Below are 25,369 nucleotides of genomic sequence, written 5' to 3' on the forward strand. Positions count from 1 at the left end.
TAGAATAATAGAAATAGACAGAGCAAATAAGTACACAGTCACAATTAATGCACAATTAATCTCTGGCTGATTAATCTCTCTCCGCTTCAATTCATGGAGTTAGGCCAAAGATGGACCAAATGAATATCAATGTGAATATGCAACATATTAGAAAAAAGGCAAAAAACCCCATCACTGTTTTACAATATGTGTGAAAACGTTGTTTTGGTGAAAACATAAAGATTAAAATAAAAAATATTCACAATTGAAAGGCTGAAATCTGATGATATTTACTTATTTGAATACAAACAATTACCAAAATAGTTGTTGATTAATTGTATTATGATGGTAAAAATTGCAACTTGAATATAAAAGTGGTAATATCACACCAAAATTGTAATTTTACTAGAAGTGGTAATACGACAATATGAAATCTGTAATATTGATGTATGAAAAAGGCCATTATTTTACTTTGGGAATATATTTGTACTCATCTCGTTCAGCGCGTTCATCTTTTCAACCACATAGAATTCCCACATACTCCTCTTCATCCCCAAATATTGACATCCATTCCTATGTCTACTTACTTGCTGCAATAAGATTCCATGTCTCACGTCTCGTCTCCCTCCCATCCCCATCTCTCTCTCTCTCTCTCCCTCCCTCTCCGTGTGTAGGACTCATCTCTCCTGGAGTGTCTGTCCCAGTGCAAGTCCCAGGGAGCGAGCCTGACATGTCTCAGTACTGGTCCAGACTACAGTAGAGACAAGAGCTACTTCACCTTGTGAGCACCTCCAACGTGGACCTGTCGTGTGCTCCTCACACACACACACACACACACACACATTAAAAACCTAAACACACACATGGAGAGGAGAGGAGAGGAGAACAAGGACCTGTGTAGCTGCTGGCACATTCAAAGGAGGACGACAGGACTGAAATAAATGGACCTCTGTAAAGTGCCCGCGCTTACATTTTTATGGAACAAAAAAAAACAACCCCGAAACATTTTTTTTTTTTTTTACTATTTCCAGTCATTGTTTCCTATTTTTTCTCTCTGGTGTGTTAGTAAAAAAACAGGCCATTTTTATGTGAATATGAATGATGGGACGCATGAAGCTGAGACATTCTGCTGCCACGACTATCTTTGAACGACTCTCTGCATGGACGCATATCATTTTGAAAGACTCTTTGGAGAAACTATTTATTGTCCACACACACACACACACACACACACACACACACAGATATCAACGCCAACATGCGGCGAGGACGACACACGGAAGCAACAAGAAGCCTGTAGTCTGTAAATGGTAGACTGCGTCTTTGCTATAATAATAATAATAATCCCCCCCTTTTTTTTCTTTCTATGTAAAGTACTTGTCTTCCCTGGAAATCTTCGAGAGACAACGAGAGAGAGAAAAATCTCCAATAAAAGTTGATTTCATTTACCCCCCCTCCCTCTAAGAATATCCTCTAAATGTTCCATGCATCATAAAGTACATTTCTTTAGGGTCAGGTACAATTTGTCTCTTAGCTAGAGTTGTATTATAGTGTCCTATGGTCAAAATAAAAAAAATGTGTGCAACTAGAAATATTTAATTCCTATAATTATGATTAAACATTTGCTTGACAAAGAGTTTTAAACTTAACGTGTTTGGCAGTTGTTTACAAGTACATATCAGATTTAATCATTGTTGATTGTAAAACAGACCAAAGCCTTTGTATTTCATCTAGTACACCATGTTTTTGGTTATTTTCAAACATATTAGTCTTGTGTTTTGTTGGGCCGACACCTGAGGTTCCTTATTTATAATTGAAGACCATGGGAAGGTTTTTTTTGTTTTGTTTTGTTTTGTTTTGTTTTCTAGCATCATCTGTCATGCTCTTTTTGTTTTATTTTTGTTATTTTATTTGAATTTTTGATTTCAGTGTGTATGTAGAACATGGACACATACTGGGTTTACGTCTGGGTAAATGGAGATATGAAAAACAAAAAAAAAAAAACGTGGACACGCTGTCTCTTAAATATTTCAATTTAATTTTATTTAAAATGGAGCTTTCTAAATGTATTTTGTGAAAACTATAAAAAACATTTTGTACAGTAAAATTGTGTCTGAAAAGTTTTAAAGTCTGTTCACTGCAGTGTTGATTGAGATGATGACCTTTGACCGCATCGTTTCTGGATGTCGAATCCGCGGCCCTTCACGCTCTTCCTTTCCTCCTTTAAAGATTAAGAATGCAGACAAATGCCATTGCGGCACATAACAAAGCTGTCTCCGTGCCGCACAATGAGGAAAAAGGTCAGGCAATCCACCGTGGCTGGCTGCTGCTGCTGCTTTAGCACGCTTACAGAAACAATGACAATGGCAAAGATGGAGCGGGGGGGAGGAAAAAAGCGAGGAAGAGGAGCCATAGCGTGGCACAGAGTTATTTTGCTGCCTCGTGTCGGAGCACAGGGAGCAGGAACTACTGTAGTCGCTGGACTACATTGGTTTTTATAAGTTATGATATCCTATGAATCGGGTACAACAGTCATGGATGATGCATGATTGCGCACTATTACCCCCCCCCCCCCACACACACACAGCTCACCATTCTGATGAGCATGTGAATAAAAATGTTAATTTTACCAAAATTTTATTGATTTCAATTTTACCAGAAAATAAGTAATACTTGTTGCACAATAAAAAAATGAACATTTATTTATAAAAGAAAAAAATAATTTTTATGACAATCCAATGTGTAATTTACAGCATAAATATATAATTATGTATTACAAACGTAATTTCCAAAAAAGAAAAAAGGTCCTAATTTTTCAAGATTTTTCACAGATGAGAATAAAAATTATAATTTACAGACATATACAGTGAAGAAAATAAGTATTTGAACACCCTGCTATTTTGCTATTTCTCCCACTTAGAAATCATGGAGGGGTCTGAAATTTTCATCGTAGGTGCATGTCCACTGTGAGAGAGATAAACTAAAAAGAAAAATCCAGAAATCACAATGCATGATTTTTTAACAATTTATTTGTGTGATACAGCTGCAAATAAGTATTTGAACACCTGTGTATCATCTAGAATTCTGACCCTGAAAGACCTGTTAGTCTGCCCATTAGAAGTCCACCTGCACTCCATGTATCATCCTGAATCAGATGCACCTGTTTGAGGTCGTTAGCTGCATAAAGACACCTGTCCACCCCATACAATCAGTAAGACTTTAACTTGTAACATGGCGAAGACCAAAGAGCTGTCCAAAGACACCAGAGACAAAATTGTACACCTCCACAAGGCTGGAAAGGGCTACGGAGCAATTACCAAGCAGCTTGGTGAAAAAAGGTCCACTGTTGGAGCTATCATTAGAAAATGGAAGAAGCTAAACATGACGGTCAATCTCAATCGGAGTGGAGCCCCATGCAAGATATCACCTCGTGGGGTCTCAATGATTCTAAGAAAGGTGAGGAATCAGCCCAGAACTACACGACAGGACTTGGTCAATGACCTGAAAAGAGCTGGGACCACCGTTTCCAAGGTTACTGTAGGTAATACACTAAGACGTCATGATGTGAAATCATGCATGGCACGAAAGGTTCCCCTGCTTAAACCAGCACATGTCAAGGCCCGTCTTAAGTTTGCATATGACCATTTGGATGATACAGAGGAGTCATGGGAGAAAGTTTTATGGTCAGATGAGACCAAAATAGAACTTTTTGGTCATAATTCCAATAAGCGTGTTTGGAGGAAGAAGAATGAAGAGTACAATCCGAAGAACACCATCCCTACTGTGAAGCATGGGGGTGGTAGCATCATGCTTTGGGGGTGTTTTTCTGCACATGGGACAGGACGAGTGCACTGCATTAAAGAGAGGATGACTGGGGCCGTGTATTGTGAGATTTTGGGGAACAACCTCCTTCCCTCTGTCAGAGCATTGAAGATGGGTCGTGGCTGGGTCTTCCAACACGACAACGACCCGAAGCACACAGCCAGGAAAACCAAGGAGTGGCTCCGTAAGAAGCATATCAAGGTTCTAGCATGGCCCAGCCAGTCTCCAGACCTGAACCCAATCGAAAATCTTTGGAGGGAGCTCAAACTCCGTGTTTCTCAGCGACAGCCCAGAAACCTGACTGATCTGGAGAAGATCTGTGTGGAGGAGTGGGCCAAGATCCCTCCTGCAGTGTGTGCAAACCTGGTGAAAAACTACAGGAAACGTTTGACCTCTGTAATAGCAAACAAAGGCTACTGTACCAAATATTAACATTCATTTTCTCAGGTGTTCAAATACTTATTTGCAGCTGTATCACACAAATAAATTGTTAAAAAATCATGCATTGTGATTTCTGGATTTTTCTTTTTAGTTTATCTCTCTCACAGTGGACATGCACCTACGATGAAAATTTCAGACCCCTCCATGATTTCTAAGTGGGAGAAATAGCAAAATAGCAGGGTGTTCAAATACTTATTTTCTTCACTGTATGTAATTGATGACAATAATAATGAATTTACCAACATTTAAACTATGAGAAAAAAAGCCACAATTATCCCAGAACTTTTTCCTTGAAAAAAGAAAAAAGTCAAAATTTTAAAAAGTTATTGAATTTTCATAAATTATAATAAATATTATTTATGAAAAAACATATATAGCAGAATAAGTCTTATTTTTAGAGAATAAATATATAATGTTCTTCAGGAAAAAAAGTCCTAATTTTATAAGAAAAAAGTTGGAATTTCCAGAGAATAAAGATTGAAGTACAATCGCTTTATGAGAATAACATTTATGAGGATAAAATAATCCTTTTTATTACATTTTTTTCTTCAGCAATAAAGACCAAAGTCTTGTGGGGCGGGGAATCAAAATTTTAACAGAATAAAAATAATACATTTTCCGATAATAAAGACAATAGAACATAAAAAGTTCTACTGTTTCGATAATAAATGTCATCATTTTGGAAGACTTAAAACAAAATAATGCATTTTATGAGAATTGTGTTGTAATCCAAAATGGCCATGGCAATGCACGTGGAGAAAATCAAATTCATTGCATAGAAACACAATAAATAGATTAATTTGAGAGCATAATACTATGACTTTATTCATAAGGAAGTTGTTCCTAATAATAATTAGCTTGTGGGGTAATGTAGTATGGAGCTTGGTTCATATTGTACTATTCTCATGAGAACACCGCATTAAGTTTTCATTTTTACTCCATGAGTTGAGAAAGTAGTGAATTCTCCAGGGTGAAAAATTGAATATAATATGAACTATTTCTTGTGCAACTCGTTATGAGTTTTGTTTTTTCCCCCCCACCTGAATCCCCTTGTCGTTAGGAGCAAGTGGAAGCACCTGTGGCGTCCACTCCCAGCTGAAGGTGATAGTAATCGGCAGGGCTGGGCGGGTATAAAAGGAGCTTTGCTGAGCAGTTCTTTTTGAGAGTCAACACCCTCAGTTGACTCTCTTGGTGTTTAATGAGAATAAAGTGTGCTCTGTGGGATTTTGTGTTTTGGCCTTCCACTGGTCCACTGATTTCCACTCTTTTCTTTAACTGGGTTTATTTTGTGCTATCATTTTGACAGACTTAGTGGGTGGCAGGAAGAATAAAAATTCCCCTGCCACCTTTTAGAACCCAAGACCCAGTTTTGATTTACATGCACTTTAGGTTAGTTTCCTCCTTAGCAACCTTTATTTCACCAGTTTGTCTTCTACTTGGGAGGGGAATAACATAACATAACAGACTCCATTTGGATTGACTTATTTCTTCTAACATCACTGATCTGCGAGTATCGCTTTTTCTTTGGCTTTTTGTGTTACCCAAACAGAAAGAAAAAGTGTCAACAAAATGGAGAAGTCTTTTAATACGTGATGAACTTCTTTTTACGCTTGTATGAGAGTGAACACAAAGCCTGTGTAGTTTGAGAGGGTTTTATTTTGTGAGAAAACTACAAAAAGAAGTTTGAAATGATATGAAACGTGTCCGGGCATCACGTGGGCAGGTCGTCATGGCAAACAGGAAGAAGTTTTGGTCGCACTAGAAATCCAGGCGCTTGTTGCCGGAGGTGGCCGAGCCGCAGGCTGAGGCCGCCATGGCTGCTCCTGCCAGCTCCCCCTTGCTCACACGACTCACCGTCTCAGACAAGTCAGGAGGCAAATGGAGTCGCTGTACAAATCAGAAGAGGGAGGGGGGTGTGGGGGGGTTATTTGACTGACAAAAACGCACTTCCACAGTGGATCAACGTACAGTAGATGGTCGCCTTCAGAGATGTTTATTCACAGAGTCATGTTGCCTTGAAATTGCATTAGATGCTTCAGCACTCTGCACAGTCCTGCTAGCGTGTTGGAAAATGCTTCAGAGAGCTTTCGTTGTTACGTCTCATAGAAGCTGTGTGTGTGTGTGTGTGTGTGTGTGAGAGAGAGAGAGAGAACGGAGCTGCTCTGAAGTGTTGTGTATGCTACATAAGATGCATTCACAAGACGACAACAGCAGCGCTTAGGTCACATGACGACGGCATTGTCAACATTTCAATGCATACGCTAGCAGAGTATTTTTCATAAGCAAGAACTCAAGGATGTCAGACTTTTTCTACGTACACAAAAGGCCGTTTTCGCTCCAATATCGTTCACAAATCTGTCCAAGTCTGTGTTATCGAGCATACATCATTCATAATTCATCCACCTTAGGTGTGGCATATGGAGTATACGGTAATCAAAAGGTGGTCACACCAGATATTGACTGCTTTTTGGACGCCTTGGACAATTAAACCGCACTTTTTGGAGTGATATGCACCTGATAGATTATGATGTGAACAATATTTTTGTGTACATAGGAAAAGTTTAACGAAAAATGATTGCAGGACTTTTGAAACGTAATTAAAATCGTTGAAACATAGTCAAATATGGGAAAATTAAGAACCATATATCATATTGCACTACGTATTACTTAGAAAAATTGATATAAGACAGTAAGGACAAAAATATCTTTTTAGTAGGTCTGGAAATGAATTACAATTTTTAATCAGATTAATCACACGGTCAAATTAATTAATCACGATTAATCACCATGTCACACTGTCTAAAATATTTGTAGTGTATTTTTTGAAAGAAAGATAGGACAGGATATTTGAATCACACTTCAACTGTGTTATTATGAGGAATGACGAGTTGCGTTCAAAGTTGAATTCACGTTTTAAGTGAATATTGTGGGATTTCCAAGCATACTTAAATGCAGCAATTAAGAGTTAAAGTTACAATGTTTCTCTTTATTTACATTCACGTATAATAAAGACGTTGCTTCCTTATCATAGTTCTGAAATTGCAACTTTTTTTGTAGACGTAATGAATTACAGAAAAACCCATTCACCTGACAATCACAATTACGCAGTGCTCTTGAAGGCCTCATCAGTGCATGTGAAATAAAAACCAAGGTTCTACTGCATGTAATCTTGCTTAGATGTTAGTTTTTTCCCTGTACTGGTAAATGGCACTCAAATGTGGTATGACTGTTGTGGATGACACACTTTAGCGTGGTGTTGCTATCGCCAACTACTGGCCTGGCATGCATACTACGGTGGTTTCAGTTGGTCTTGCAGGTTCCTTTTCTTGTACGTATATTTCACAAATGACTAGGTCGCTGTTGCGTCAAGGCACCCTGAGAAGTTCAGACCAAATGCGCATGAATAATGCACGTGAGCTGACACGTATGACCGTTGGAGTCAGTGGAATGGATCGTTTTCGCTGAGTAACTTGTTTCACAGCAAAGCTTATCTGCCGAGCAGCCCTGTGCCAACTCAGAGCACAAAGACGCTAAGAGGTTAATGAGGGCCACTCGTGTAAAGCCCCCTAAGACCAACACGCTAACTGCTATAAAGCTTAAGCGGGGCTACACTCCTCTCTTCAGAAAAAGCGCCTGATGGCCCTCCAATGAACAAAGTGCTGAAGAGGCTCTGAGAGTGAAGTGTCAACGGTGTTGGCCAGCTTGAGCATCTACAGAGGAATCAGAATGAAGGCATCCTGGCTACAAGAGGAGGTGAACCCTGTAATTTTCCCCTGAAAGAATCTGCCATGACATCTGAAACCTCCCGGTCAAAGCCTGCATCTCACATCTCCCCCATAACACCCCCCCCCCTCGCCCATCCCTGTAAAGCTTGGCTTGCCCACTGTGTCCTTACCCCCTCCAGACATGCAGCTTTAGGAGACTCCCATAGATACTTATCTCTTTGCTAATGACTAGGTGTTTTGGTACAGGCTTTAACGGCGTCATTACTAAGAGATAATCAGGAGTACGCAATGCTCTTCACCCCTAAAGGGTAGACGGCTTCCTTCTTTTTCAGTGTGCTGTTTTTAAAGGATCTAAAGAGTCAAAACTGCAAAACGTATTCCCTGATGTTTTAGTCTGATATGGAGTTTTTGTTCTTCCTCCTGCTACTGTGGTCAACCGATCATGGAGGCGTCAAACTCAAGAGGTCTGCTTTCGGCGAACTCGAGTCCTTTGTGAGTTGAAACAAGAGCAGTGGCCTTTATGCCGCCCGGCAGATTATGTTGGACAGGTGACTACTGAGACACTGTGAAGGACCTATAATTTCATGTAGGATGGTTAAGATGAGGTTACACGGGACTAAGAAGGGTGCTTTGGAATGGTAAACCTTGATGTGTCTTGTGTTTCTACTGAAGGTATAGCGATGTCATCGTGGTGCAACACACTAAAAGGACAGAAAAGATGAAGACACTGGTTCTGCTGCATGCTGATATCATAAAAAATAACTTTGTCCATTCAGTCCATTGTGGACTGTGTCAACTCACATTGACCAACCCATGGAGCAGCAGCATGGTAGCTCCACCATTATGCTAATCACGTCAATTTTATTGACCGTATTGACTCAAATATACAATTTCCCTAAAAAAATGTCATCTCACACAAGCAAACCAACCAGTGTCTCCAAAAAAAGTCAGAGCTTTTCTTCCCCCTCACCTACCCACACCAGCGACCGATAGATACAGTGTATGGTTACTGTGCATGTTATCAAATTTTTACATATAAACTGCAACTATGCTCCATAAAAGATGCCATATATCAGATACAACAATGTAACACTGAAGAGTGGGACACAACACTAGCATACAGTAGCTATCGTAAGATGTACAGTATACCAAGATGTGTTGTAATCTTGTCGCCCATGAAGTGGTGAGCAGATACTGAAGTCTGGCTCATCGAGTGGTGCTATCATATCCACGTTTGTGGTCATAAGGCTCTTGAGACACTAGCCACGTATACATGGACCCAAATACTCCACTTGCATTTGGTTTATTTGCTCCAACGGAAAGAATTTACCCTTTTTATCCACGCTCAGATATGACATAACACGCAGCTAGAGACGTTCCTCAGTTTTAAAAATGGAGGCGAGTAATCAGCACTGGACTGCTGTGGAAAGTTTGTTTTTGATCCAAAATAAATTTCAAGACTGGACGGATGAAAAACTTATTAAAGCAATACAGAATTATTCCAACATGTGAAAGAAAAACTCGATGTCGATGTTTACTTTTTACTGCGCATTGACTTGTTTGAATTGTTTGATTACAGCGGCGCATGTAGACCAGAGATTGGATTATTCCTTTCCATGTATACCATTGTTTTCGGAAAAGTCATTCGGATAGATTCCATTCAGAAAGAGGAAAAACTCATGTAAATGTGTGATCAATGAAGTAGAGTTATGCAACAATCCAGTGGCTTCGTAAAAATTAAAATCTACTAGTTGCTTTTTCACTGATAAAAATTCCTATTGTACTTTTTTTCCTCTGATTTTGTCGAACAACGGGTCTTGAAAAATGGGGATCATTTTATATAGTGCCAAGTTGTCTACAGGCACTTTACACATGGAGCGGGTCTGGAAACAAGCTCCTCATACATTAAAGAAAACCGACTGAACCCCACATCAGAAAGCACTTTAGTGTCAAAGGCAGGGATGTAACCCCTTAGTGCGCTACTTTATCATACTGGTGGAAACCGTGTCATATAATATTTAAAACCTTTAAAATGGAGAACCCAAAACCTGCTTGGTGAAAATTCACAATGAAGAACTAGCGAGTTCTAGATATGATGAATTAGCGGATGGTTTCAACTCACACCGAGATCTGTGCTCTTCCTCCGCAGACTCACATATTGGCCTTGAGGGGGCCTCCAGACGCTACTTCTTCCAACCCCTGCCAAACCTCACCTGCGTAACCTTTCGTGTCGTTAGCTCAGTCAAGTGTAATTGAAAAAGAAAAACAATGCATTGATCAAGCCTGGACTCAGTCCTGCTTAGTGCACTGCAGCGGAAACACGCTAGCGAGCGGGGATGGAGGAAAATCAATCACATATACATCATCCTCAGAGGGTGTAGGGAGTAAAAAAAAAAAAAGATATCACACATCACACCGTTGTCTGGCTGTCACGCACCCACAGTCCTGGCTTAGCTGCATGTGTTTGGCTCTGGGCTCTGTGGGCCCACTGAGCATGTGCAGAGCGAAGGTCAAAGCAATCCAGAAGTGTGGCTCAGCTCCTCTAACCTTTGAGTTCAGGGCCACATGAGAACAATCAATGGTAACATCAAAATTGAAGGGAGGAGCAGACAAAACCAATCAATCGGCTCGGCACATTCAGGGAAAAGCCAGGCTAGTTACCGCCTGCCACCAATACTCCAGGCTAATACGGATGGAATAGCCACGTTTCGCTAAAGGTGATAGGCCACGCCTGTACGAACATTTGCATTGACACCAAATTAACGGAGGTCAGTGGAGAGCTTAAGACACATGATCTGGGAATCTGCTTCCCAACGACGTGCACGCTCCATGGTGTAAACAAGGACATCCGGAAAACCCTCAGAGGCATCGTGGGGTGTATGTGAGTGAAGTCTTTCCCGGCTGCCTGGCAACCTTCACGATGGTGGAGGAACTAATGGGAGGCGGGGGGATGCTGCTGGATATCAGTGGACGGCGGGAAATGACACCATTGGATGCGATGCAGAGGGCAGTATATGTGAATATGCACGTGATCGACCGTGTTAAAAAGTGTGATGTCAGAGCTCTCTCCCTGGTGGCGAGCAGTGGTTCAGCTCCGTTGCGTGGCCAGAGGGGCTTGGGGGGCGGCCATGCTGGCGACAGGCTGAGAGGTGACAAAGCTCCAAACGAGCATTAAGCACTTGAAATGAGCCCTCGGGGCCAGCCCACAGACTAGCTTTGCCTAAGAGGGTTACTAATATCACCCCACAATGGGCAATTCCATTCAGATTACCAATCACCCCAAAGTGCCTCTTCTTAAAGAATATGGCGGTTCATGCTGCTTGTTGTTCCTCGCCTAAATATACAGTGGCGGATGTTTGTCGGGATTAAAGCACCGTCTAATGGTTCATCACTGCTGTTTATTCTATAACCATTGCGTCATGATCCAAGTGTGGATACACTACATTCACAGTCTAAAACAGACATTTCCCTGCTGGAGCTTAAGAAGAAACCGCCTACACACAAAGCAGTGCCATCAAAGGCATTCCACCAGTGGTAACGGCTTGCTAATGATCAGAGTATTAGGTGCTAATTTTTAACGAGTCATTTCTCCCATAGTGTTTTAGCCAGACTTTCAAATGGCCCATGTCACTGTACATCTTAAAACTATGGGAAACCCAACACTTTGTTGATGACTGGTCTGACCGTTCAAATCAGATTAACCAGGGACTGGAGAAAAATAACAGAAGTGACACAACATTTACCATTAAATACCTACTTAGCACAAACTATTGTACTCACCATTTGCTCAGTATATAAGCTCTTCAATAATTCTGCCATAATAGTAGTCAGTGAAATGAGAGAAACTCAACACTATCCTGATAAAGTCAGCTAAATACATGTGACAACTAACCAGTCGGGACAACCAATAGTAGTACATTTAAACAATGTCAAACTTTCCCATAGTTGCTTCCTATCTGCGGACTAAATTGCCTCACAGTGCCATAATCCCTCACGCCGATAAAATTACACCCCATTGTGTGGGAAAATCATTTGCTAGATCCAGAGGAACATGTTAGCTTTAACCCCAACATAATGAGATGATGTGCTTTTCAATTTGAGAAGCACAGCATCATCCCATTTATCCCAGCCGTTCCACAGAATACTTCCACTACCTTGACAGGAAAAAAAAATGCAGAAAGAGCACCGGTCAAAATCCTGTCATTTGGGTAATTCTAACTCACCCACAGCAAACAAAAGCAGAGGAAAAAAGCTCTACCTTCCGCTTCTTTTGCGGTAACAAAGAGTGCAACTTGATCCATGGCCTTGCATAAGGAATCACCTGTTGACCTTAGGTGTTTGTCATTTCCAAACTTGAATCGTCTTACATCTTTTCATTTACTATAGCTTCATTCTCACAGCTATTACAGTGCATACATTTATCCAGGGCTGCTTATATTTATCACAGAGTGCATACATTCTCAACCAATTCTTTTGTAATCATACAAATTGTGATTGAAAAGACTCTTTTCTTCAGCGAAGGACACCTGGTCATCTTGTCACCTGCTTCCTTATCCCAAATAATCCATTTGTAAAGACAGTGGGACGTATGTCACACAGGCCAGAAACGTCTTCTGCTTCATGGCTAATTTGCCTGACAGAAGGATGACTAAGCATTTTAGTGTAATTATGTTCCCAAACACTGAAAGAATGGGAAGTGACTAATAACACAACTGATTTTCATTTTAAGTGAGCATGTCCTAACCGGAAATTGACTGGCTGAAAATATTTCATGTTTATGTTTTAAATCTAATGGAATCTTTATTGCTTTTGAGTAGGTAGCAGGCGCCCCCTCCACTTACCCTTCACGGTCCACAGACTGATGTAAAACAGCATTTGATAGCATCTGTCATGTTACTAAGCATGACATGCATGGTAATCAGTTAGTTAGCTCTACAGCGTTTCTGAATAAGCAAAACGGGCAAACAAGGGGCCAAAGTGTAAGTGTGCTGTACCATAACAACTTGACTTGTTATCTCTGTCGTCAGCATCTTCAACCGAGGTCCTCCTCTGAGGGGGTGCCTCTGCTTTGGCCTGTCAAGGCCTTTGACAGGGAGCGCTGTGTGGGGCCATTTGGTCTCTTTTCAGATCTGTTTTGTTTCTCTTTGCAGGCCACTGTCTGTATGGACTGTGGGCGCTGTAGGTTGACAGGGTTGGGGAGGCGAGGGCACACTGACCCGAGCAGTAGTGGGTAGCAAGGGGGAGGGGGTTAGTTGGTGTTATGGACTTGGGCACAGCCAGGAAGTGCTGGTCCTACCCCTGGGGTGACATGGAGCCAAAGGAGAAAGGGAGCGGGATAGAGGGCGTAGAGTACAAACATATCTAAGTGCTGCCTTCACTACACATAGGCCCGTAGCAACGAGAGCGGCTGCATGGGTTATGACAGCACTATCTGGGGGACCTCTTGCGCCCTCCAACCCTCGAACACACATTTCATCCCTCCGACGATGAAAGTCCTCAGGTTAAGGCATCACTGACACATCTGGTAGGAGCAGGTTTTCTAGTACCATACAGATGCCATGTTGTAAAAATCACACTTCGCAGAGACACAGGACAATGATTCAGATACCTTTTTCTTTGGGGTTTTTTAAACCAACATTGTCAACAATCTACAGTTCACAAAAATCTGTCTGAAAACTCACTATGCATGCCAGAACCGTAGTCATGCACACGTACACTGTCTATTTGCCTTTCAGTATTTACATGGAAATGTCCATATACTTTTGTCAGGTCCAGTCAATAAAATACCAGTCTCTTCCCACACTGCAAACCACCAAAAAGTAAAAACCACAGCATTACCATGGACCTTTGGTCATGTAATATTAACAATTGCACTCAGTCTCCACCCACCAATCGTACAAAAAAGAGCAGATACACACACTTTACCTCTGGGCTCTGCAGGTCTTGCAAAGCAAGCTTTCCACAACATTTGTGAAACTCAGTCATGTACTGTAAATAAACACGCCAAATCTCTCTCGTCTTCAGCACAAACTTTACCAGGATAACATTTGACAAATCTAGGGGTCACCTGGAGGTTACTGTGGCAGCCTGCATATGTGACTGACCCTTTGGGAAGAGCTTAATCATTCTCGCAGAAGAAGACATGTGCCAGCAAAAAAATATAAAGAGGGAACAAATTTTACAATGAGAGCGCTATGCCGATTTAACGATAAAAAAACAAAAAAAACATTGGGTGGATGCTTTAGAAGAGCAACAAAAAAATGGTAAAAACGTTCTGAAACCTGCAGATGAGACCCATTTTGGGTATATTTTGGGTAAAAAATAATAAAATAAAATATATACAATATCTCTATTGTTATATGTTATAGATATTCTCATCTATTTGTGTAGATTTCATCTATCCAAGACACAATTGGACAAAACAACGTTTGGTGTCGTTGCGAGAGCCCGCATGTATGAGTATGTGTGTGTATGTTTGCATGCATCCGTGTCTGTTAATCTGTCCCAATGAATAAACGGGGGTGGGTATAATCCATCACCAGTTGATAGTGCTCACAAAAAAGGAGCCCTTTTTGCTGAGAGGACAGCCCTTGTACGGACAAAGACCACCATACTGGGGACTTCATAGGACCCAGCTGAAAAGGTGTTGCCCTGAGTAACCCCATTCACATTAACAGGCATGCTGGCCAAAGCTAGTCATTACTGCTGACTTGGACCAGCCGGGCCACACATAGACCAGCCTAGAGCCTCTAAGGCCATTCACTGCACGTCAGTCGACAGGCAAACAGCCTGAACTCTGCCACTGGGGAGCATCCAGAATTGTTAGCATTCTATTGGAGCCTCCGTCTTGAGATACTGGGACAAAACTGCTGCTTTCAAGGAATAGATGCAAATTTTTCTTTTATATATGAGCTTGCGGTATAAATGTATAGTCAGAATATCATGCATGCCCCATACTTTCTATATTTGTGATGGAAGGCATTGTGATTAGTGTGACTGTATGCATTACATTACATGAACAGTTGAAAACAGCTGATGATAACATATGCACTCACATCGACTCACTGTCCTTTTTGTGCTTCTTTGTTCAAAGTCACACAGTAGCTCCTATGCTCTCTGTGGAATCACCTGAGGCTGCACTGCTTTGTTCCACTAATCTACTGAACTTCTGAAGCACTCTGAAAAACCTCGATTTGACCTATTCACTGTCTCCTCTCTGGTGCAGACTCATATTACGTGAACATAGACCAAACTTTTCATCTAAAAACGGACACAATCATCCATCAATTTTCTCTACCACTTCTCCTAATGGGGTCGTGGCTGTGTTTCAAAAAAGGCAAAAGAAGAATAACAAGCCTAGAATTAATATTTTGATGCTGACTGAAGTTTCCCCGCTGCATGTCTGTTTTAGGCTAATTTTAGGATATTCATTTTTGCAAAAGTCTCTTGCATCCTCTTGTCCTCCTATCTACTGCTTCTCCCCCCCCACACCTACACCTCTACCACCGCTCTCATCTCTAGTACGCTGTTTTCCCTGCGGGCAGGTGCATGTATAATTTTAGCTATAGCAAGGTGAGGTCCTTCCTGGGTGGACTGTTGGCCAAGCCACCTTTAGGGTGTTCGGGGTGTCAGGGGCAATGAGACATCACCTCTGCTGCCCTGTCAAAAAATTCACCACCTTCCATTTTCCACACAACCCCAAGGTTTTTGATGCACTATGTTTTTTTTTTATTTAGCCCGAAACGCTTTAGCCAGCCGTTAACCTAGAGCGCCGGCTGAGTGTTAATTGTTACGCATTATTAAAGCCATTACAAAGTGAGCCAGGGCCTGAGGAACATGCAAGCTAAAGTTAAAAATGAAGAGAGACAGTGCTAAATGCATGTAATACCCTCTTTGGAAAAAGCCCCCTATAGGAGCTGGCACCTTTGACATTGTTTGGAATTAATTAAAATAATAAAAATAAATAAACTAACAAACAACCAAAAATGCATATGAAATCAGGTCAACTATTCTGATAAAATACAGTAATCACTAATTTACCGTGGTTAACTGGTTCCAGACCCAAATGCGATAAGTGAATTTCAACAAGTCAAATTTAATATTAAAAAACTAAATACTTTCATAGTTGGAGCATGGAAAACTGGTTTATGACTTTCTAATTATAGAACTATTATAGCCTTCTAAACATGAAATTACACCCCATAGTCACCTTTGCATTTGAATGTCAAATGATATAATAATGAATAATGTACATTTGAAAACCGCCAAGGTGGAACGCAGTTTGTTCAGACATTTATTTTCTCCCCTCAGCAGAAATAATAGAAAAATAACGCTGAAAATTTTAAATCATTAATAATGCTTTAAACTGCCAAACTGTTAAAAAATGCAATTTTCAATATACTATATGTGTAGTAGCCACTTCTGTAGAAGAAACAGAACACAAAATAAGAGTACAGAGATAAAAGAAGAGGTTTAGTGAGTTGAATAACTAAATTGGAAAGAGTTCCCAATGTGGCCATCAACTTCTTCAGCCTCCCTGAAGCCCGAGTTCGGCATTTTGCTGGGAAATGGGCGGCCTGCCAGATTGGGGCCAAGTCAGAGTTGTCAGGGGATTACAGTTCTGCCGTGCTCACCGCAGGGGGTGCGGAGTGGGCCTCAATTACCCTGGAGCGGCGTGTTTGATTTGGCCCGGCACTTTTGGGGACAGACCAAAAGCTGAATAATGCACCATTAGCAACTCAAAATCCTGCACTAAAATGAGTCCACTTATGCTTTGCATACAGTAATTGTGTATCCATCAAAGGCTGCAAGGTCCGTAGCAATTACCCTGATAACAACACAACAACCGATGCGTAACATTAGCTAAGAAACACCTTAAAGTACAAAATGGGCCACGGCAAACGTGAATGTTGCTTGGTGATGATGTGTAAACGGCATGGTGCGAGAGCTGTTTGTATTTACGTAGGCAGAAAGAGAGTGAGCAAAGACCGAGAGGGAGGGAGTGAGGGATATCCCCCTACTCTGGCTACAGTTGGTGCTGTGCAATTGAATTTCACAGGATATGAGGCAGCAAATGGCATGTAAAGGCTGAAGCGTCAGACGGTTGCAGCCACACGGGCCAGAAAGATAAGGGAGGTGTAAGTGAAATCATTAGGTAACTCTGCAGGACATCCGGGCCACTTTGGAGGTTGGCAGTGGGCTAGGAGAGCCAAAGGTCCTCTTGAGCTCCATTGAACACGCACTCATACATGCACTGAAAAAAAAATCACTTACACAAACACAAGCCGCCACACAAGCAAACAACCTACTGTGTCCTTTCCCTCCCTGGATACAAATGTGTGAATACACACACAAAACACACACACACACACACACAAATCCCAGGCTCTTGATTGAAGTATCAGTCCAAGCAATTGTGTTTGTCCACCTGGGTGTATAAGAGCCACTCTGGATTGTGTGGAGGAGTCGGGAGCGTGGTGGAGTTCATGTCGCAGCCCCAGCTAGGCCTCGTCAGGAGGGGAGCATGCAGCCAAGTGTGGATGCACCTCATTACCTCACTCATCCACACACCAATTACCCCTAAATAAATACACCCAGCCCACAGGCGGCAACAATGACATCCGCCCTGAAAAGAAAGAAAGGAACCTGTTCAAAAAGCATTTGCACGCACAGAAAAGTGCTGTTGGATAATGATGGACAAAAAAAGTACAGAGAAAGGAAGCAAAAAGAAGAACATGACGGGGGGCTTGGAGTCCTTTTAAAGGAGCTGAAAGACATGACGCAGGAACAGAAAGAACGAAAGCGGCACAAAGCGAGTGGAGTGAAGTGATTCAGAAAATGATAATTTCTTGCTAAATTTCACCCAACACATCCGCAAATGATTGTTGTGGTGAGGGAGGGGACCAAGTTTAATTGTTTTAATGCATGCAGCCATGAGACGACTCTGGCCTAGACTAAAATAAGGATGCTGTGGTCGACACAGATTTGCATGTAAGAGGCACCACAAGTGTGTCCAAAAGAAAGAATCCCTGCAAAGTTTCTTTCAAATGTCGGCATTCAGCAGCTCTGTGTAGGAAGGTAAAGGAAGGATGCACAAAAGGAGAAAGGATGGAGAAAGAAGACAGATGTGTTTTCAGGGAAAAGAGGGAAGCCAAGAGTTTCTTCATCACCCCCCTTTCCACCTTCCTCCATGTGGGATCCTTCTGCATGAGTGACTCGGTCATACCTGGGGGACAAAATGCTCTCTCTCTCTCCCTCTCTTTCTCTCTCTATGACTGTCTATCCCCCTCTTGTTCGCTGCCCCACTTTTCTTCCTGCAATGCCTGATGACTCTGTGCTGTGACCTACAGAGTCAGGTTCGGACCATTGGTGAGCCAACGATTTTTCCAAGAATAGGAATGAAAAATTGGGAAGGAAAGGTGGAGAAACTTTCTCAGCTAATACACATAAATGAAGAATATTTTCCATGATGAATTGTGTGGCAAATGAGCAATCTGGATCAGTCATCCCTTGTTTATCGCGGTTAATTAGTTCTAGACCTGACCACGATAAGTGAATTTCCGCAAAGGTGAAGTCAATATTAAGTCATTCATCTCAGCCATTTTTCAATTTCTTCAGTACCGGCCATTTTAGACTATTTTGACTGATTTTTCAAGGTACACAGAATATTGTGTTCTATGGCAATATAAATATGGAAAGATTAGACTTATCTTTCATCAAAAAAGTTTTTGTTTCTACCTTATTCTGTTCTTTCGTCATCAGCTGTAGGACATAGTTTCAGGAAAAAATCCCTTCCCAACAAGGAAAGGGCTTTTTGTGAAAAAATACATACAAGCATAACTTTTGTGACAGCTCTATGATGCACAATTACCCATTTTCACATTTGGAACTTGAAGTGTATGCATGTGTGCACGCTTAAAATTGCTTAGGCCATTAGTTATCTGAAATATGATGGCAACAGTTTGATCCTGGAACAGTGTACCAAATTCTGTGGTGTCACTCTAAAGTTACAGTGGGTTCTTTGTAGACGGCATTGAGTTGTGTGAAAAATTTCAAGTCAATCCAACTTAAGGTGTTTAATAACAAAGGCACGATTTCATAAAAATAATTGCACAAGCAACTCGGTAGGGAGGCATGTGCATGCGTCAAGGGTACAGTTATGCTGCTATCAAGAGGTACATTCATCGTACATTCTGCAAGAATCATAGCCCGCCCTCTACCTGGTCTGCGCATGCAAGCCACGCCCCATGCAACACATACACACAATATGCTGCCAGCGAACAACAGAAACTTGTTAAGGTTTTGCTACGACTGCTGACTAAATATCATTAAATCATAACAGCGTGACTGCAAACTGTGCAGTCATAGCAATGCTGAGAAGTGACAGGCATGAATGTCAGACATCCCACATGTTTCCTTTCAGTCTGTTGTTTTAAAACACTAATGGCAACATATGCAAGCCGGTGGTCTTTTTTATTTTTATCTTCTATATTTTTGGTTCAAAAAAATCAATCTTGAGCAAGAGGGAAACAGTCCCTTTAAGGCTTTGTGGATGTGACCTTGAGATTCGTCATTATGACACATACTGTACAAAGGTTGGCAAGAGCAAAACATTGCTTTCTTTGGCTCATCACTATATAACGTCATTTAAAAATGCTATACAGGAACTAGCAATGAAAATTATGAAACGGTAACTTTATTTTTATGCAAATAAGTCAATTCTGGGGATGCACGGGGGACGAGTGGTTAGCATGTTGGCCACACAGTCAGGAGATTCCCACATTCCAAAAACATGCTAGGTTAATTGGAGACTAAATTGTCCCTAAGTATGAATGTGAATGGTTGTTTGTCTATATGTGCCCTGTGATTGGCTGGCGAGCAGTTCAGGGTGTGCCTCGCCTCTCGCCCGAAGTCAGCATTCAGCATAACCCCGCGACCCTCATAAGGATAAGCGGCATAGAAAATGGACCAGGTATTGCATTCATGTGTTACACAGGACTTGTACAACTCACGCTCTAAGTAGCCAAGGCAAGAGAGGGAGGTGAACCACTTCCTCCTCAGCCACCTCACCTCAGCTGACAGGTGCAGCTGCTCGGTGCATGGGAGTGGTTGCATTCCGGATAGGCCGTCTTACAATCACAGCACTTCCCACACGACCAGCTCTAACTGATTCATCTGACCAGAGGCAGATTCCACGTTCTCCCAAACAACGTCTGGGAACGTGTCAAGTTTCCACGCCGTCGCTTCGGTGCGTTCAACAGGAATGTGATGGATGGAAGTGAGAGGTTTATTAGGATCTCTTGCTAATTGAGCTGGGGCATGACATGAAGATGTGGTGCCAGACGTGGGTGGAGCAGTATTGACATGCGATGGAAGCATTGTCGGAATTCCTGGTGTTCAGGTAAACTCTCAGCTGGACTCGTACAACGTGGGAACTCAGTTCTGTGTGGAACATGGGACCTTTTTTGAACCCACTAGCCTGGACTCAAATAAAAGGGTTTCTTGAGATCATATGTATTCGTGCAAAATCTTTATCAGGTATCAAGGAAGTTCTGTAGGATCTGTGGCAATGACAAACTCTTAAAGTCTGATAGTCTTGTAATGAAAGGTTTGCGTGACGTGAGCGGCGCCTCATGACAATGGGCCTGAGTGGAATGCACTGAAAATATGCATATTCTAAGGTACACGCCCACAGACGCACAATGATCTGTGCTATTCACACAGCAAACAACATCATGTTCAATGAGCAAGATATGGCATGTCAGTTAGGTGGTTGCACAAGAAATTAGTAATTCACAACAACAGTCAGCTCATGACCATGTGAGTTATACATCCACATACACCGATATTGGCTTTTTTGCCGATAACCGATATGCCGTTATTGCTCAACACTCAATATCCGATTCCGACATCGATATGTGCAACATCACATACATGGAAAGTGTGTGTTCCATTACATTTGAAATAAAAGTATTTGATTCCAGATGCATTTCAGAAAAATAATATCATACCAACAGTAAAATATCGTGGCAGTAGTGTGATGGTCTGGGGCTGTTGCGGCTTCATGACCTGGAAGACTTGCTGTGGTATAAATGTAAGCCTGAATTCTGCCGTCTACAAAAAAATCCTGTAGTCGAAATGTCTGGCCATCTGTTCCTGACGTCAAGCTGAAACCAACATGGGTTCTGCAGCAGGACAATGATCAAAAACACACCAGCAAGTCCACCGCGAATGGCTGAAGAAAAACAAAATGAAGACTTTGGAGTGGTCTAGTCAAAATCCTGACCTGAATCCTACTGAGATGCTGTGACATGACCTTAAAAAGGCAGTTTATGCTCAAAAACCCTCCAATCTGGCTGAATTGGAACAATTCTGCAAAGATGAGTCGGCCAAAATTCCGCCACAGCATTGTAAGAAACTCACTGCAAGTCATCGCATTGCAGCTGTTGTTGCTAGGGTGGCCCAACCAGTTATTAGGTTTAAGGGGGCAATCACTTTTTCACACAGGGCCGTAGGTTAGGGTTTTTTTCCTTACTAAAAAGTTTAATTTAAAAACGGCATTTTGTTTCAATTGTGTTGTCATTGACTAACATTTAACTGAAAAATCAGAAAATGGGCAAAAATCACAAAGGAGTGTGGTAATGTTCTCTATTTTATTATTTTTGTTTTCTAATTGGCAGAAAGCAACAAGAAAAAGTGTGAGATTTAAAATTGCTAATTTGTTTATATTTTGTGCCAATATTGTGTGACTGTGTCACATTTGAGCGTAGTCACAAAGCCACAAGATGACCCAGGCTTTGAAATCGGCATCCAAAAAGACACATTTGATTTGTGTGGACATAATACATATTGGCAAACACACTTATTTCATCTGCCAAATCCCTAAATTAACACCTTTTTGGTGCGAAAGCTCAATTTGGAACACGTCACACCAACACCACAGCTGGCATTCAAGGGTAAAATTAATTACTTCAGATACATGTGCTTCCTCTCAAAGTGGCAGACTTATTTGCATTCAGGAACATTCAGCAGAAGTAATCGATGCACACACAAAATACGGCCACCCAATGACCCGGGCCCCATCTCAAAACCCAGCCTCCCCTCCCTCCCTGTCCTAGTCCCTGTCCCTGAAGCCCTGGCGGCTCAGCCATGCATGGGGAAACAAACACAGGTAGCGAGAGCAAATCAGACGGTGACAAAACACAGAAACATGAATGGGGAGAATTACAATGATGGGCTGGATGAAGGACAATAGAGCTGGCATTAAACAAACGGCAAATCCCAGGATGGGGCTGCTGGAAGTATGATACAGATTACAGGCACCTCGTCCCCTGCCTGGGGAACAGGGGAGCGGCAGAGAAAAGGACACAATATTGCAAACTGACAGCTGACGTCTTCATATAAATGTATGAATTTACATTCCAATTAGAGGAAATTTACATCTTAATCATAGCGAGTAGTGTGTCGGTCTCTCGGTTAGTGTGTTGCTACGGTAATGAGGTGGGATGCTGCTGTGCTCCCTCATCCAGACAGTGATCTGTCAGCAGACGACACCTCCCCGTTATGAGGGAGCTGCAACTGCCGTCACAATCCAGTAAAATTGGCTGAAATGTGTCTTAAATACCAACAAGGTATGAGCGGCCACCCGAGGATAATGTGCCAAATATGGAGTTTGAAAAACATAAAACATATCTTAAATACAGTGCAATGAACCACGAATGTCTCGGGCTGTCACTCAAATAACAAGCTTTCAGGAGTCCTGAGAGTCCCGGTGCTAATTTCCATATTAATAATGAGTGTATCATATTTAATGATTTGAACTTTGTTTTATGGAATTTAAAACGAGAAAGCTGTGAGACTCAAACTAATGATGTCATCATGAGCTACCAAAAGGAAAATGAGTGGCTGGTATGAATGGATTGTAAGTGATCAAAATCAATCGAGTTATCAACTTAAATCACAGTGATGAGTCACTTAGAGAGCACTTAAGCAGCAGCACTTTGTTGTTTTCGTTGTTCCATAGAAGCAAACAACTGTTCAGATGTTCGAGGTGTCACTAAAACAAAAATTATGATGTCAGGTACCAGTTTGCTTGAATTTGCTTCTCAGCAGAAAAAGCTCATTTTTGATTTCGGTGAAAATCAGGTATTTTTGCTGAAAACACAAATGTTCTACTGCCAATTTATAAAAACCTCAAAAGGCTAGAAACAAACTTTTTTCCTGATGAAAGAAGATTTCAATGTTTTTGTAGTCTGGAAACTCAATATTCTGTGGGTCTTGAAAGTTCAGAAAAAATGCCCCAAAACTCTCAGGCAGTATGGAGCTCTCTTCTCTGAAAATAGCCGGCAGTCAATGAGTTAATAGGAACAACTTATTCTAGTTATGTTAACTACAAGAGAAGTCAGCATTTAAGAAGGCAAAAAGAAAAAAAAAACATTGCGTGCCCAGGGTAGACGCAGTATTCATCCCTAAATGTGTTGAAATGTGGGGTGTGGCTAAGGCACTGCTTTCAGGCCTTCAGGCTACATGGGAAGACGCTATGACGCTCTGCACATGCCCTGTGGTATTTATCTTGCATATTCTAACCTTGCAAATTGATTCCCAGAGCAGCACTGATACGTCTGCGCACTTTTTGTGTGTATGTGAAAGACACATGAGGCTCAGAAGTTTAGTTTAATAGAAATTATGGTTGGGTGGTATGGCCCTTAGCGTATATCGCAATATTTCAGGGATGTATCACGATATGACGATGTAAAACCATATAAAATTTAAATTCAGCCATACTCAAGCCATATAATGAAATACACTTGTCTCAAATTGTCAAGTACATTTATTTATGTTTTTTAAGTTTTCTAATAGGATGTACAAAATGTAAAATCACCATATGGACATTCTGTCACATTCCTAGACAAAACCGTTTAAATGTAACTCAAAACAAACTCATTATTATCTAATAGGTAGCAAAACAAGTGAGTATCACGAGTACTAAGTCAAGCATGGTAGTGGCAAGATCATGGTCTGGGGCTGCATGAGTGTTGCTGGCACTGTGGAGCCGTGGTTCAATGAGGGGAAACATTGATTCCAATGTGTGCTGGGATATTCCGAAGCTGAGAATGATCCTCTTCATTGAAAAATTGAGCTCAAGTGGAAGGAAGATGGAAGAAATGGAACATCCACCAGTTGCTGATGATGTCATCATGGGGGAGTGGAGGCAGACAATAAGTCATTTCCACAGTTTGTTTGTCCCTTGACAAGATATACGTACTGTAATAAAATGGAGGTGTGCTCACTTTTGTTTTAATACTGTAATATACTGTAGATAAGATATTACTACACTAACGTTTGACAAATTGCTATTGATTAACAATGCTTAAGATCCCATATGGATGAGCGCCAGCTGTGCTAAAGAATTTAAAGATGTTATTTTGGAATCTGAATGAGGACAGAGCAACACGCTGACTGATCATTTAAACTATAAGGAAAAAGGAGTAAAGGAAGACAGTGCTTGGGAAAAATAAAAAAAATAAAAACTGACGGAAAGAGAACGAGCAAGTTGAGTTTGAGGAGGGAAAGCACTTCTGTGCGCACAGAGAGTGACCTTGCTACCACTCTGCCTACTCCAATATTCACAACTACACATGCTTTTGTGCTCTACCCTTCCGTACATCTCGACACGCAACCCTTCCATCAATACACACACTCGTCGTTATACAATTTGACTTAGCCAGTTCGCTTGCACTGGCGTCACCACTCAAAGTACACCATGTGCACTAAATGCAGTGTACTGATTTAATTATAATTTTGTGCATAACGTCATAATTGAGCTTGCAATACTTGGAAGCGTTTAAAGGATGAGCATAGGAGGAGGCTGTTTCTGCTGGGTCCTATGAGATTTGTCTAATGAAGTACACCAAATTGGATCGTTCCTCCTTTTGACAGCATTATCAATATATTTATATAGATTGTATCTTATATAAATGAAGTCACTCAGTGAGCCACAACATTGAAAACTGAGATAACCCATTGAGACATTTTTCATTTCATTACTGAGACGAAATTGATCTGTTTAGTAAAAAAAAAAAAAGAAAAACACTGACAAAAACTTCTTACATTTTCTTTGGAGGAGGAGTCAATCGTACCATAATTTCCGCTACTTTTTTCACATTGAATTGTACGGTTTAAACAATAATGCGGCTAATTTATGGCTAAAAGAACTACATTTCCCATTATGCTTAGAGTGTAGAAACCCAAAGTAGTGCATTTCCGTAACAGACACTAATATCACATGTCTTGATCTGCCAAATCTTAAGTAAGTTTGATCAAGGGTAAACTATAAATGAACCAAGTGTTTTTGTCTTTAAATTTGGTGGGTGTGGCTTATATTCAGGTGCGCTCAATTGTCC

At 41.3% G+C, this 25,369-nt stretch overlaps 2 protein-coding genes across 9 annotated transcripts in view; one reads left to right on the forward strand and one right to left on the reverse strand.

Annotated features, from left to right (window-relative positions):
• pax6b (paired box 6b) overlaps positions 1-1,218 on the forward strand; it is a 33,857-nt gene extending 32,639 nt beyond the window's left edge. For all 7 annotated transcript variants that reach the window (XM_078795809.1, XM_078795816.1, XM_078795813.1 and 4 more), the window contains one exon: positions 654-1,218. In XM_078795809.1, the coding sequence (XP_078651935.1) occupies positions 654-739 (86 nt within the window). In that variant the 3' untranslated portion in view covers positions 740-1,218. The remainder of the gene's footprint in view (positions 1-653) is intronic.
• A 4,557-nt stretch (positions 1,219-5,775) lies between these two features.
• Positions 5,776-25,369, reverse strand: part of elp4 (elongator acetyltransferase complex subunit 4) — a 48,496-nt gene continuing 28,902 nt past the window's right edge. The window contains exon 10 of one of the 2 annotated variants that reach the window (XM_058089123.2): positions 5,776-6,129. In XM_058089123.2, coding sequence (XP_057945106.2) covers positions 6,001-6,129 — 129 coding nt within the window. In that variant the 3' untranslated portion in view covers positions 5,776-6,000. Of the gene's footprint in view, positions 6,130-16,359; positions 17,593-25,369 lie in introns of those variants that run through there. The other variant, XM_058089122.2, reaches the window with a different exon arrangement.

This window comes from Doryrhamphus excisus, linkage group LG13, assembly GCF_037039965.1.
Source record: "Doryrhamphus excisus strain RoL-2023G ecotype Guam linkage group LG13, RoL_Dexc_Guam_v1.1, whole genome shotgun sequence".
In the NCBI taxonomy this organism is placed as follows: domain Eukaryota; kingdom Metazoa; phylum Chordata; class Actinopteri; order Syngnathiformes; family Syngnathidae; genus Doryrhamphus; species Doryrhamphus excisus.